Raw genomic sequence first — 14,249 nt, forward strand, 5'->3', positions numbered from 1 at the left:
AGGGTGCAGCCAGGTGGGGCTTGGTCTCTTCTCCCAGACAACCAGTGACAGGAGAAGAGGACACAATCTGCACCAGGGGAGGTTTAGGTTGGACATTTGGAAGAATTTCTTCACAGAAAGTGTGACTGGACATTGGAATGGGTTGTCCAAGGAGGTGGTGGAGTTACCATCTCTGGAGATGTTTCAGGAAAGACTGGATGTGGCACTTGGTGCTATGGTCTAGCTGACTGTAGGTTGCGTTAGGTCATAGCTTAGGCTCGATGATCTCAGATGTTTTTTCCAACCTAGTTAATTCTGTGATGCCTGAGGAGGCTGTGAACTCATGGGAGGCCCATGGAGACAGGAGTCCCCTGTCCTTGGAGAACTGCACCCTGTGGAAGAGTGACCCAGGCTGTGGCAGTTTGGAGAGGGACTCACATTGCAGCAGGTCACTGAGAGCTGCTGCTTGTGAGATGGACTCACATCAGAGAAGTTCATGGAGAACTGTCTCCTGCAGTGCAGGAGGGAAAGGTCCCCTCTCCCTCAGCAGCAGGAGAAACAACTTGTGATGAACTGACCATAACCCATAACCCATTTCCCATTTTTCTGTGCCATTGAAGGAGTAGGTAGAGTTGGGTAAAACAGAGGGGTGGGGAGGAAGGCATTTTTAAGGTCTTATTTTACTTCTTGTTATCCTGCTCTGATTTTTTAGTAATAAATTCTATTACTGTCTCAGATTGCACCTTTTTTTCCCATTGTGGTATTTGCTAAGTGATCTCTCCTGGTCTTTAGTTCAATTAATGGACCCTTCATTACTTTTTCTCTCCCCTGTTAGATGTCTAGCTCTGGAGAAAAGTGAGGGAAAATCTTCGGCTGATGCCAGGCATCCAGTCAGGATCAACACCCTACAAGAAGCACCACTCTTCTTCTAAGACTCAGCATCTTTCTCTATTTAAAAGATTATACAAACCATTGAAAAGTATATATACACTGCTTGAGTTTCAGTTTGCTGAGTCTCCAGTGCACATGCAGAGGCCAAATCATTTGAGAAAAATAAGTTAAATCCTTGCCACTTTCTCATCATATTTTTTTAATTCATTGGGAAAATTGCCTAATTAAAAAAGAAAAGGTGTGTCTTGAGTCTTTCTCAAATATGTTTCAAATGTGCAGCCTTAGTGCTCTGCTGTGGAAACTATTTCCAAAAATAAGGACAGATCTTCTAAATCCATGTTGACATCCATTAAGCAGATGAGCTGAGAAGCCCTGAAGTGCATTAAGATTTTGACTTCAGTGACAAGTTGGGTTTCAGGTGGTCTATTACCACATAAGCAAGAGAGATCAAGGCAACAACCGCCATGGCCTCTGAACTTGTGAATTACCATTCTAACACCAGCTCACTCTAGAGAAAACCAAGGATCATGCAGAACCTCCTTTCCACAGTGAGAAGCAGAAATATTTCCCACAGAATTTCTCCTTTAGTGTGGAAACCCAGGGCACTAGGAATATTTCTCTGTCTGCTCTGGGGTGCCCTGACCTCCAGGGGAGTGCTGACTTTGACCCTCATTCATGGAGGAAGTTTCCTACACTTCAAGATAGACTAGAATCCACAGAAGTGTGAAATAGATTATAGAGAGTAGTGTAGGTGTATCACTTGGTGAGAAATTAAGGGTTTGGGATTTTTAGTATGTTGTGGATGGAAGCAAGATGGAGGGCACAGGGCGTCATCCTGGGTTTCTTCTTCGCGCTTCTTCTTCCTCCTTCTTTGTTGGTTTGGGTGGCATTTTGTAATTGGGCAGACACATCTGCATGGCAGGCTCTGTGAGTTCAGTTATTGGGTTAAAAGGGAAAATAATCTAGTGTCAGTTCTTAACTGGATAGTTTAGTCTTAAAAGATCTTGGAACAAGAGATTGTTAGCCGTTTTGTGCCTGCTAATGAAAAGCTGCCCAACTCACAGTAGTGAGACTGTTTCACTGATAAGAAATAATAAACACCTGAGTCCAAACATGATCTACCATCTCAAGTGCCTTCAATCCAGACCCAGAGAAAGCAATACTTTAGCAATAATATTTCAGAATGCCTTGACATCCAAAGGCAGACACTGATTTTATTTCAAAAGCATAGCTATGAAAATAGTTGTTAATTAAAACAAGAGAAGATGAAAGTAAGTGTCTGGAAAGGTACAATGTTGACTGACAATATTCTTAGCTGTCCTTAGCAGTGTTATAAAATGCAGTGACAGGCAAGAACACAGCATCATGGTTTGCCCAAGGCACTCCTGGCCTCCAAACATGCAGTGTGCACAAGTTTTCAGACTACTACAGGGTTTTTTTCTATGATATCATAGGCATAGTGATAACTTCAAATAGATAACTCTCCACCTTCATTTTCTGAAACTAGTTTCACATGTTAAACCACAGAGTAAGTCAAGGATTACAGTCAAACCCAACCAGGGAAGGTTGGGCCCAAGGTAGGACAGAAATGAAGCATCAGTAATCTGAGGGGATAACTCTTAAATTTTCTTGCTGCAAGTGATGTCTAAATGCTGAATAGTATGTTAATGTTAAACTGGTTTCACAGAAATCAAACCTTTACCCCATAGACACAAAGCTTAATGTACTGAACAGATGATTTTTTTCACATCAGCTTTTTCTATGGAAGAGTTAGAAAAGCAGTTCTTTTTAAGACCTGTAAGTCTCTCTGATGTCTCTAAGATGCTTCATTAAAGATTTATTCCTATAAAGCTTTTAAAAAGACTGCATTGACCATAATCCATATGAGGCATTAACCACAGGGTTAATCAATGTTCTGAAACAAAGAGTAGTATGGCAATGTGATAGAATATCTTACTTAATTTCATTATTTAAATGGGGACCACAGACACCCATCAGATTTCCACCCAGCCAAAGAAGTGACAGAGCAGCTCTGACATCCTTAGGCACGGACAATGACAGAAATGCAAAACACTATTAATCTCACTCAGTTGACTGTACATACAGCTGCAAAGTACTGATTGTTTTTAAGTCAAAGGGTGACAATATTATTAATTTATTTTCAAAACATCTTAAGAACACCCAGCAAAAATATGATTGTCAAGTGAACACAGCAACTAAAAAAAAAAAAAAGGCAATGCAAAAGTCTACCAAGAAGCCTCTAGAAGAAATAGAAGACTAGTAGGACTAGAAGAACTAGTCCTCAAGGTTTCACAACTGTCCTCTCTAAAATGTTAATGAACACTCTTCTACTTGAATTTCACCAATCATTGCAATTCAAGAAAAAAGAAAAATAACTCCAGCCAATCTAGAGCATCACCTAGAATCTGACCCTCTGCTTTGGTCATGAAGCAAATTCTCAGAGATGGGTTGCATGACTGCACTTCACTTGCTCATTTCAGGAGCATTTTCTGTATTTTATTTATTGTGTAAGACATATGGCAGAGATGAAGCAAAGCTTCCCAAATAACAACATTGAGAAACTATTAGGATGATCATATACAAAAGCATGTTGAATAAATGATGCCTCTAATTATTTCTCCTTTTTAAGTTCTTAATGGTATTAGTTTTTATAAAAGACTGTAACACATTTTTCACGCAACAACTTCACTTGAAAAATTTATTTGAAATATCCCAGCAAAGACTAAAACATACTCACAGCACAACAACCATCAGTGAGCGAATTCTTGGTGCTTTATATTTCAATAAAACTTATCCTGGGAGGATATCCAGATTTTTTAAAAGCCAATTAATTTAGACTCTTGAATGAGAAAGGACTATACAATCATACTCTGGATCATAAAAGGTAAAATGTTCATCCAAGGACAAACAGTAGCAAATATTGAAAATCCATTGACTGCCTGGTTTACAACCTGTTCACTCAGCTGTACAGTTCCAGTATTTCATCCAAGATAAATAGCTATAAAATAACAGCATGCCCCAGCTGTTCTATACAAACTACAAATGCACCATTCAGCAGAACATAACCTGTTTCTGAAACTTTCAGTGTGAGGCCAGTGACAATGGGATCCCCACTTGTGAGCACAAGCACATGCAGTGCTTGGGGAAAGAATCAACCAAGAGCCGAGGCAGCGGATGCCGAGGCACTGCCAGCAGTCAGCAGCGTGCCTGCTCTCCAGCAAGCGGGTAAAGCACATACACAGTCCTGCACAGCTGGTACAGAGCTCAAAAGAGCTACTTTCCTGCATTTCCCTCACAACGTACCCTTCTTGTGTCCAGAGCAACAGAATATTCACAATGGCTGGTAGGAAGGACAGAGCTCCCATTCATTAAGCACAGCTAAGCTGTTGTATAACTCTGTTTTCACAAAAAAATTTTCAAAATTCCAACATAAGCAGCAAGAATTCTTACCCTCCAGAGCAGCTGTACTTGAAAAATATGCATATATTGCACCTCTGTATCAGTTTAAGGTCTGTCATTAATTTGAAAAGATTGTCTTATTTGTGATCCTAAAGATACACCCAAGAGAAAAATAAGGGAGACTATGCATAAACATCTTGAAATAGTCAGGTCTGAATTAAACCTTCCAGATTATATGGCGGGGGGAAGAAAGGGAAGGGAAGGAAAGAAAACAGAAAGCAAAAGAGGGGAAGGGAAGGGAAGGGAAGGGAAGGGAAGGGAAGGGAAGGGAAGGGAAGGGAAGGGAAGGGAAGGGAAGGGAAGGGAAGGGAAGGGAAGGGAAGGGAAGGGAAGGGAAGGGAAGGGAAGGGAAGGGAAGGGAAGGGAAGGGAAGGGAAGGGAAGGGAAGGGAAGGGAAGGGAAGGGAAGGGAAGGGAAGGGAAGGGAAGGGAAGGGAAGGGAAGGGAAGGGAAGGGAAGGGAAGGGAAGGGAAGGGAAGGGAAGGGAAGGGAAGGGAAGGGAAGGGAAGGGAAGGGAAGGGAAGGGAAGGGAAGGGAAGGGAAGGGAAGGGAAGGGAAGGGAAGGGAAGGGAAGGGAAGGGAAGGGAAGGGAACTTATCCCTGCCAGGGAAAGAACCAGGGTTAATTTTGCCCAGTCATTTCATCATTGCTTCATTTTTGAACTTCATTTCAAGTTCTTGTATAGCATAACTAATTGTCTGTATGTTATAGAAGACTTCCTTTAAACTGCTTTAAAATCTATAGGTATCACAGTACACAGAAGATCAGTATTGGAAATGCCAGCCTATGCTAATTTTATCAGAAATAGTGAGAACCATACCCTAGACAACAATCTGCCTTTTCTTGAACTTATTAGCAAAGCACATTAAATGCACAGACTAAAAAAGGACCAAAAAAAAAAAAAGGAAAAAGCCCAAAACAACACAAAACAAAACAAAACAAAACAAATAATACCTGGTGAGCTCTTCTTTAATCTTCAAGGGTTCATGTGGATAGAATTTCACTCTAAAGCACATGGTATATGGTGGATGAGCTGAAACATTAAAAAGAAAAAACATGAGAATCATAGAAAACAAACATTGCTTAAGCCACTCTGAAGGAGTGACCTTAAAGTCACTTACCAATGGTTAGTTTGGGCCAAGATTCAAACAAGGGCATTATTATATATGCTTTATTTTGGGGTGGTCTTTTTGGCAAATGATAAGCAGTAAGCGATGATAATACTACAAAATTGAAGAAACCATTTAGGTAATGAAACTAAAGACAGTAGAAGTATTTCTGTTCCCAGTATTTAATAAGTTTATAGTACCCAACTCTGACCAATGATATCAATGCCAGGCCTGATGTACAATCCTTCCAATACAAAAGAAAGAGGGGAAAAAGAAAGGGGAAAGGAGAAAGAGAAAAGGATCACAGTAACAGGAAATATTTCAATTTTGCAATCAGTGCCTCTCGGGCACTTCAATTTAGAGCAAAGTGCAGATCTACAATATTCTAATTAGTTTTAATATATTTTGGTCTTGGTATATTCTCAATTACACAGACAATTTTAAATTTCCAAAACCTTGAAGAGATTGTGCTTTTACAGCAGGGAAAGGGAAAGCAGAAGAAAAGGGCAAGAAAAAATTACAGAGAAAATCGAAGACATTACCAGGTGAAATAATTAATTTCTTTTTTAAATTGTAAATTATAACAGTAATTAGTAAGCTACTAGAACAATTTACTGTACCATCTTAAGCTCACCAGTTCAAAGGCTTGTATAAACTTCATGTGGTGATTTGTTCAACAATCATGATACTCTTCAAGCTACTCTGACTGCAGTATCTACGTGTATGCTGCAGTGTTTCAGAAACACATCCCTAGATATCACACAGTTCCATGTGATGTACAACAGCAATAGAAAATAAAAATTAGTTAAATCTTTTGTTATGGTTGGTATCTTTTGAAAGACTCAACTCTTCTTGAAGATAAAGGAATATTTTCTCCTTTTAAAATCTCACATTGTACTTATTTTAAGTACAGTCAGTTTCCACAAAAACTGCTGATTTAATTTTTTTTCCTTGTTTAAATAACCATTCATTTAAGACACAAGGAGGAATTTCAGAAGGGATGGGAATGGAAATATGAAAAATACAGGAAAAGAAAAAAGCAAGTAATCAACAATAAATAGAATAAATAGAAATTAAAGGGAAAATAAGAAAAAAAAAGAAAAAAATTAAGCCTTTGTTGTTCTCTAGAGATGGCTTGAACTTTCACAGTTTTCATATCTGGAAAAGCTGTCTGAAAGCTAGAGAAACACTCAGTCTGTTTTCTGTGGGCTTTGCTGTCCTAAATATGACTGCAGCATTGTCTTGCAGTGACTGCAAAACAGAAGACATTGTTATGTCTTAACTGCCCTGCAAAAGCAAACTAGAAGGTAAAGTGAATTCACTGTCCCAGAAAGGAAAGCATCCATGCAGAAACTCACTAAGGAGTATGTTGCCTGGACACAACAAAGGATAACTTAAGTAATCTTAAATGTTTCTGTCACTCTTCAATAGTCATGTTAAAACTATTAAGGGAGGAAAATTTTGGAATACTGTTCCAGTTTAAAAATGTGACAGGAGAGACAGCCTGTATTAAACAAGCAAGAGCTCTTCCCCTGGGGAGAACAAAAGAAAAAACCTCTCACTTTTAAATGTTTTGGCAGATTTAGAATTAGTTTGGAAATAGCAATGAAGACATAAGAATAGTTAATGCATATGTCTTCAGGGCCATAGCATATACAAGCCTACTGCAAGACTCCAAAAATGTACTGAATTTCACCCAATTTTCCAGATGTAAATTAAAAAAAAAAAAAAAAAAAAGGAAAATTTATCAGTGGTAAAAATAAATAAATAAAAAAGTTCATTCTGGCAGTATATGATAAACACATAAAAGTATCAGCTGCCCTGTATGCAAAGAGTATCACGGTGAGGAAATGATGGCATTCACTGCACTATAAAAATAGCCTACATTCATAGGAAAGGTTAAAGTAGGAAATGTTTTACTTGAGCAGAAGAACAGTATGTGACAGAAGTACACACCAATGCACAGGACATGCAGGGGATTTGTCAAGGCAGCTTAAAGGCTATTTCTCAAATCTTTTTCTAGACTCAAGCTCCTGTAACAATATTCCTCCTCAGCAGTGCAGCAATAATATACAAGTCTGCTGCAGCCTGCTAAGCCAAGATCCCTTCTCTATTGCTGTGCAAGAATGGAACAAAAACAACTTGCAATTTGAAATGGTAAAAAGAATATGAATCTATCCATCTAATTAATCTGTGGAGATAAAAGGGTTCCCTGCAATTACAGGAGAGCCTCTTTTTCTGTTCCTTACTCTCAGCTGGAAAACCAGCCTCAATGAACATTTGAATGGGGAAGAAGGGAACTCCCAGAGATATCCACTTTACCCTCCATCTTAATTTTAAGGTAGATCATAAGCCTAATGTTCTTCCAAACAGGCATTTGATGATATGTAAATGTTTAGCAAGGCCTTTTTCTCATACATTTTACCATACTGGGGAAACATGCATGAGGACTTCATGTTCTCTCTCTGATTTCTCATAGCGGAAACCAAGACAGGCATTGAATTTTATCAGCTCAAGAGATGTGATTGTCAAGCCAGATAATTTCTCAATTCCTTGAAAGTAAAATTACTTTTGACCACTTCCATATTAAAGTGGAGACATTAACAACAAACCTTCCCAAAATAGAGCAGAATTGCAGAAGCATATTTCATCAACACAAAAAACTATCAAGTCACATAATCAGTTTTTTAGTAGCTATTTCTTATAAGTCTTTTCTTTCAGAGGGTCCTTTATCTCTCAGATAAGAAGCAGCAGGCATAGCAAAATGCCTGAGGCTCTGTCAGAATTTCCTACTATCTGAGTTCACTTTCTCACTAAAAGCCATTCACAATTACAACGATTTCAAAGGACTTTATTGTGGAGAATAGTATTGACAGCAAACTCCGTTGAAGCAGAACCATCAATTTGCCAGTTTATATGCTAACAGTACGTAAGAGGTGAAAGAAAAAGTACAAATAAAATCATTTAAATTATGTTAAATGCTGAAACAAGTCATGATCTAAATGCTCATGAAGGAGCTACACACAGAGCATAGTTTTCAAGGCAACTGGCTGTATGTTTTCAAATTTTATTTCATTTACATTTAACTAAGATACAGTATTCTATGTACATCAAAAAGGAAGGATCTCCCTAAAGTACTCCCAAACCTACAACACCATGACAAGAACAAAGAGGAATATGGGAGATGCCTCCCTTGGTACAGAAATCAGTAAGTAAGGGACTGAGTCTCACATGAACTATTTTTAAGCACCCTACAAAAAAGCCCCACACATTTGTATTACCATTTTCTTCATAAAAAAAGAATCTGAAAAAAGAATAAAATATTTATGTGTGCTGATTTTGGCTGGAGTAGTGTTAATTTTCTTTGCAGTGGCTTGTATGGGGCTGTGTTTTGCATTTGTGTTGAGCACAGGGTTGATAATACAGAGAAGTTTTTCGTGCTGACACCCTGGTGAGGAGACTATGAGTGCATGGGAATTTGGGAGGAGACACAGACAGGATGGATGACCTCTGCCGACCAAAGGAATATGCCAGATGACATGTCATCATGTGCATTATATAAAGTAGGAGAAAGAAAGAGGAAGGGGAGACTTCTGGAGCAATTGTCTTCCCAAGTCACTGCTACATGTGGTGTGGCCCTACTGTCCTGCGGATGGTTGAACACCTGCCTGCCCATGGGAAGAGCTGAATGAATACCGAGTTTTGCTTTGCTTGTGTGTGCTTTTCCCTTCCATATTAAATTTTCTTTGTCATAACCACGGGTTTTCCAGCTTTTACCCTTCTCTCCAAGATCCTGATGGTGGGGGACTGAGAGAGTGCCTGCATGAGGCCAGTTGCTAGCTGGGGTTAAACACAACACTATGAAAGATGAAAATAGTTTTTAAAAGCTGTTGAAAAACTTGATTGAAATTTTACAAGTGTCAACCAAATACATAAAGATGGAAGATTCTCAGCTGATGCTTTTTGGAAAGTTTGTTTTTCACAATTTTCTTTTCACCAAGCACAAATGTTATGTTCTATAATGCACTGCACTGTCAGTGTACATGAACATCTGTACATGAATTACACATGGATATTGAAATCCAAAATTAGATGTTCAAATTATCTTCATAGTCCTGAGAATGCAACTTTGCAGAATACTTCCTTCATCTCTCCTTGTTGTTACATATTCTCTGAATTACAGATTACTACAAAAAGTTAGCGAAATTTAAGAAACAAACAAGCTAAGGGTTAGGGTTAGGGTTAGGGTTAGGGTTAGGGTTAGGGTTAGGGTTAGGGTTAGGGTTAGGGTTAGCAAGAAAAAATATTACACTCAAATAGTCTTCATGTTCACTATCTCTGCAGAAGCATCTCTGGGAAACCGTTAAGATGTACATAGTTGTTTCCATATGCCTGTTTCCTTTCCAGAAGAGTCAGCTCTTTATCCATATTCCTTGCTGAGCATTTTAAAGACAGGTAGCACGTTATTCAGTGTTTTTATGCATAAGGGATACCTGATCTATCATAAATGTCAAATTAGGGCTATCCCACATTGCACTCATTAGTTACTGAGCAACACAGGGCAAGGTGGATTTTTGTCAAGTGTTTATAATAAAGCTTAAAATGCTGTTATGAAATATTCATGAGGATTATAGAATACACAGCATTCATATTAGTGCCTGAAGGATCACACAAAACTCCCGTTGTATATGTATTTATGAATTTTTCATTGTATATGTGTATATGTATTTTTGTATTTTTGTATATATGTATTTTTGTATTTTTGTATTTTTGTATATATGTATATATGTATATATGTATATATGTATATATGTATATATGTATATATGTATATATGTATATATGTATATATGTATACATGTATATATGTATATATGTATACACGTATATATGTATACATGTATATATGTATATATTAATCTCACATTTGATTAAACTTTTCTTTACATTTGTGCTGAGATCAACCTGGTTCATTCCATCTCCTCTCAGGTTTTAGGACAGCATTAGAGATCATGGAAATTAATTGAAAAATTCCAATGACCTGATATAGGAGAACATCTTTGTAGCATTACTCTTTTAGATCATAGAATCATAGAGTGCTTTGGGTTTGAAGAGACTGTAAAGGTCATTGAGTTCCAAACCTTGCTGCCATGGGCAGGAACAGCTTGCACTGGACCAGGTTACAACCTGGCCTTGAGCACCTCCAAGAACAGGACACCTATTACCTTTCTGAGGAACATGTTCCAGTGCCTCACCACCCTCACATGAAAAAATTTTTCCCTAATATGTAATCTAAACCTACTCTCTTTCGTTTATGCAAGGCAACAAGAAAAACATGAAAATTTAGAATGCCTGCATGTCAGAGGAACAGAAATTATTCTGTCTCACTGTCATCAAGAACAAAACCCACAAAATATTTGGATATTTCCCACTAAGCAGGTTGCAGGAGAGCTGCATATTACTAGGCAGAATAATCTTTAAGAGTAATAAAAAAAAACCCTCAGGAGAGAAAGTGCATGGGAAAACTCTTCTTTACTTAAACATTAGTGCTGATGTGACTCAGGTTTTACACCGTAACATTCCTAGACAGAAAATAAGCAACAACATTGCCAAACAGAGAACTTTACTGTCAGCATTTGGGAGAGATAACAGTATACACAAAAACATGCCAAGAACAGAAGTTTCTTTTAGAAGTTCTGTATCCTGAACCACAAAGATACGGCTTCCTTGGGCAGCCTTCCAGAGAGTTTTCTGTCACACTGTTGGAAACACACTGCTTTCAGCTGCTGGTCACCAATTGGCTTCAATTTGTACAAACAAGACTGGCAGTGGTTCAGGACATTTCTCAGAAACTGAATTTTTCCCTTTCAGGCAAAATCAGTGGTAAAAATGGCTGAGGCACAGACTTACACTTCATGTTAAGACATAAACATTACAATGACAATGAAAAATACAGAGGTAGATGGTGAGACAAAAAAGATACCATGCCTTCATTCTTTTTGTGTGGCACCAGAAATGCATTTAAATATAGTTTCATATGTAATAAGACAAGATAGAAAATTTTAGACAATTCTTCCTGTCATATACCAGCTACTAAATATGAATTTAAAGCAATTTTTTCCAAAGCCAAAGAAATTGAAATTGTAGCATATCACACAAGATCCTATGAACACATCAGAGGTTCAAAGAAAAAACATCCTTTGTTTACAGACAGAGATGTACTGTTGCCAGATTATGAGTTCTCTACAACCTGATTATAGAGGGATTATGCCTGAATGATTAATGTACTACTGAGGCCCATGAAAGCTAGTACCTAATAAAATGTACACTAGAATACTTCTACTAGTCGAACTTTTTCTGCTCCAAATATTTGTCAATATTGAGCTGCATGAATAAATAGACTGAAAATCCTGCTGCTGCTGTGGTGGAGGAAAAGGGAATTCCACACAAATGATAGCTGAGCTCAAGAACAAAACATTTTTGAAATTTTTTCTGCACGTATGCAAGTGCTTCACAAGTTTACATAAATCTAAACATTGAACTGAATTTAGAACTTTTTGATTATCACAGAAAATTTTTCATTTTTTCCTGAATTTCTTAATGCAAAGAAATAAAAGGAAACTTCCATTTACTACAGTCACTGTGAATAGCTTTCTGCCACTACTTCTCCCAGGAGTCATGTATACATAACATATGTGCTATTAACCAGTCACTTCATTGCTTCAGTTTTTAGACTTTTCACCTTCTACTAATTCCAGTCCTCACTTGTGTCACCTGACACTGGAAAGTTTTGCAAGTGAGTATCAATAATTTCTTCTTCTGAGTTTAAATCTTTTCATAGTAAACCGAATATTTCTAGATCAACTATGAGTTAACCCTGTTCCTTTAGAAATTTTTTGGTTTTCTACCTTAATATAGCCTACTTTTAGAAACATAAGTCAAAAGGTTCTTGATGCCAAATTCATACAAAAAATGTCCTTGAAACCTGTGGGAGCATAATCTTCATGGATTCTACACATGTACAAAATATATATACATAGTTCTATTTTTTTTTCCTTAAAGGGTTATTGTAGCAACTGAAGTCTTTCTTCTGTGACATAAGAGAAAGTTAACTTACGCTAGTATTTTTAAATATAAGTTGCCAATCCAACTTTTTAAACGTAAATTGTTAATCCAACTTCTGTGTCCTAAGGCTGGTAAAAAAAATCCTTTGTTATCATCTCATTCTCTTTGGCAGTTGTTCTTAAGACGTTTGCACTATGATAAACAACCTCATGCTAGATGCATTTTATTTTGCCTTTTTGCTACATATTAATCTGTTTTTAGAGTTTTGATTAGGATTCTATCTCAAAAGCCACAGAAATCCTCTGTTGAGGCCATCAAATCACTACATCTACGGAATTCTTGGGCTATCATCTGTCACATCTATCTATGCAGGGAAGGTTGTTTTGAATACATCAAAACATTCTCAGCACATATGTTGGCAGAGCCCCTGCATGTGCTGCTTTGCAAAGTGCACAAGAGGAATGAGCCCTTATACTTTGTTGGGTAAAAGCAGTAACATAAATGCAGAAGATACATTCAGGAAACTGTTCTACTTTTGATAACACATTAGAAGGAAGCAAGAGATTCATATAAATTACAATTCTTATACTTTTTCTGTTCTTCCCTCTTTTCTTCCTTTACTAGCACTGCTGAGGAGAACAACTACATTCTAATTTGACTTTTTAAAACTTAAATAATTATTACTGGATAGTACTCCAGCTGGCTAAACACTACACATAAAAGTTCATATTGAATATGCCAGATATATGAGTATTGGCATTTATACACATGCATGCATATACTGTAGTATGGCTGCATTAATGGAAAAATTCCTTGAAATTCCTAGTCAACACCCAGTATTAACTGGTTTTGCATATTAGACAATCTCTTAAGCCTCACTACATTTTAAAGCAAATACATTATCTCCCACAAAAAGGCTCCTTGTTAAAACAGAAAACTGTATATGAACAATATGAGGATAAAATTCTCCTTCATTTTATAAGACAGAAGATAGATAGAGAGAGAGATAGATAGATAGATAGATAGATAGATAGATAGATAGATAGATAAATGACAGCTAAGACACAACTTCTAATGAGCCATGGCAATTGTCCAGAATTGCCAAATGAACTGCTGCATATAACCTTCTGAGTGCTAAAGCATTTCTGTTTCCTGAAGAGGTCTTCACAGTTGGACTATTTGATGGAAACCATAGGCCAGACAGCAACATTTCAATAAAATAATTAAAATAATGCAATCCTGGTTTAAAGACACTTTTTAAAATACTGATCTTAAGTTCCCCCCTACCTGTAGCAGAAAGCTCACTTCTTAGCCCACGGTACTTGAGTTTGCTGGACAGTAACATTGATCTCAAGCCAGTGTTCTGCATTTTCAGCAAGCAAGGGGCAGCAGAAAGAAGGATAACCAGAAAAGACCTAAAAGCAATTGCCACACACCATTTTTATTGCCATCTCCCAGTGGCTGATGGCATCTGACTGAAAATGAGAGCTGGGACATACAGGTCTTCTGACCAGATCTGCCGTCCCACGTCTGCTGGCCTCTGGCTGTAGCCATGGGCAGTGAGGAAAAGCTTTGATTGCAGAACACTGTAAGATGGTAAGATCAGGGTAGCATGGAGCTTTTAGGACTCCTTCATGTGCTGACATGAAGGACCTGTTTACACTGAGAAACAAATGAAGCTTATTCCAAATTACTGCATGGAAGCACAAGAAAACCTTCTGTTATT

General features: G+C 37.7%; 1 protein-coding gene across 2 annotated transcripts in view; it reads right to left on the bottom strand.

Moving 5' to 3' along the window:
• The window catches only part of FRMD3 (FERM domain containing 3), a 133,982-nt gene that overhangs the window by 47,559 nt on the left and 72,174 nt on the right, over positions 1–14,249 (bottom strand). For both annotated transcript variants that reach the window (XM_074533088.1, XM_074533089.1), the window contains one exon: positions 5,304–5,382. In XM_074533088.1, coding sequence (XP_074389189.1) covers positions 5,304–5,382 — 79 coding nt within the window. The remainder of the gene's footprint in view (positions 1–5,303; positions 5,383–14,249) is intronic.

Source organism: Zonotrichia albicollis, chromosome Z, assembly GCF_047830755.1.
Source record: "Zonotrichia albicollis isolate bZonAlb1 chromosome Z, bZonAlb1.hap1, whole genome shotgun sequence".
NCBI classification, from domain to species: Eukaryota; Metazoa; Chordata; class Aves; order Passeriformes; family Passerellidae; genus Zonotrichia; species Zonotrichia albicollis.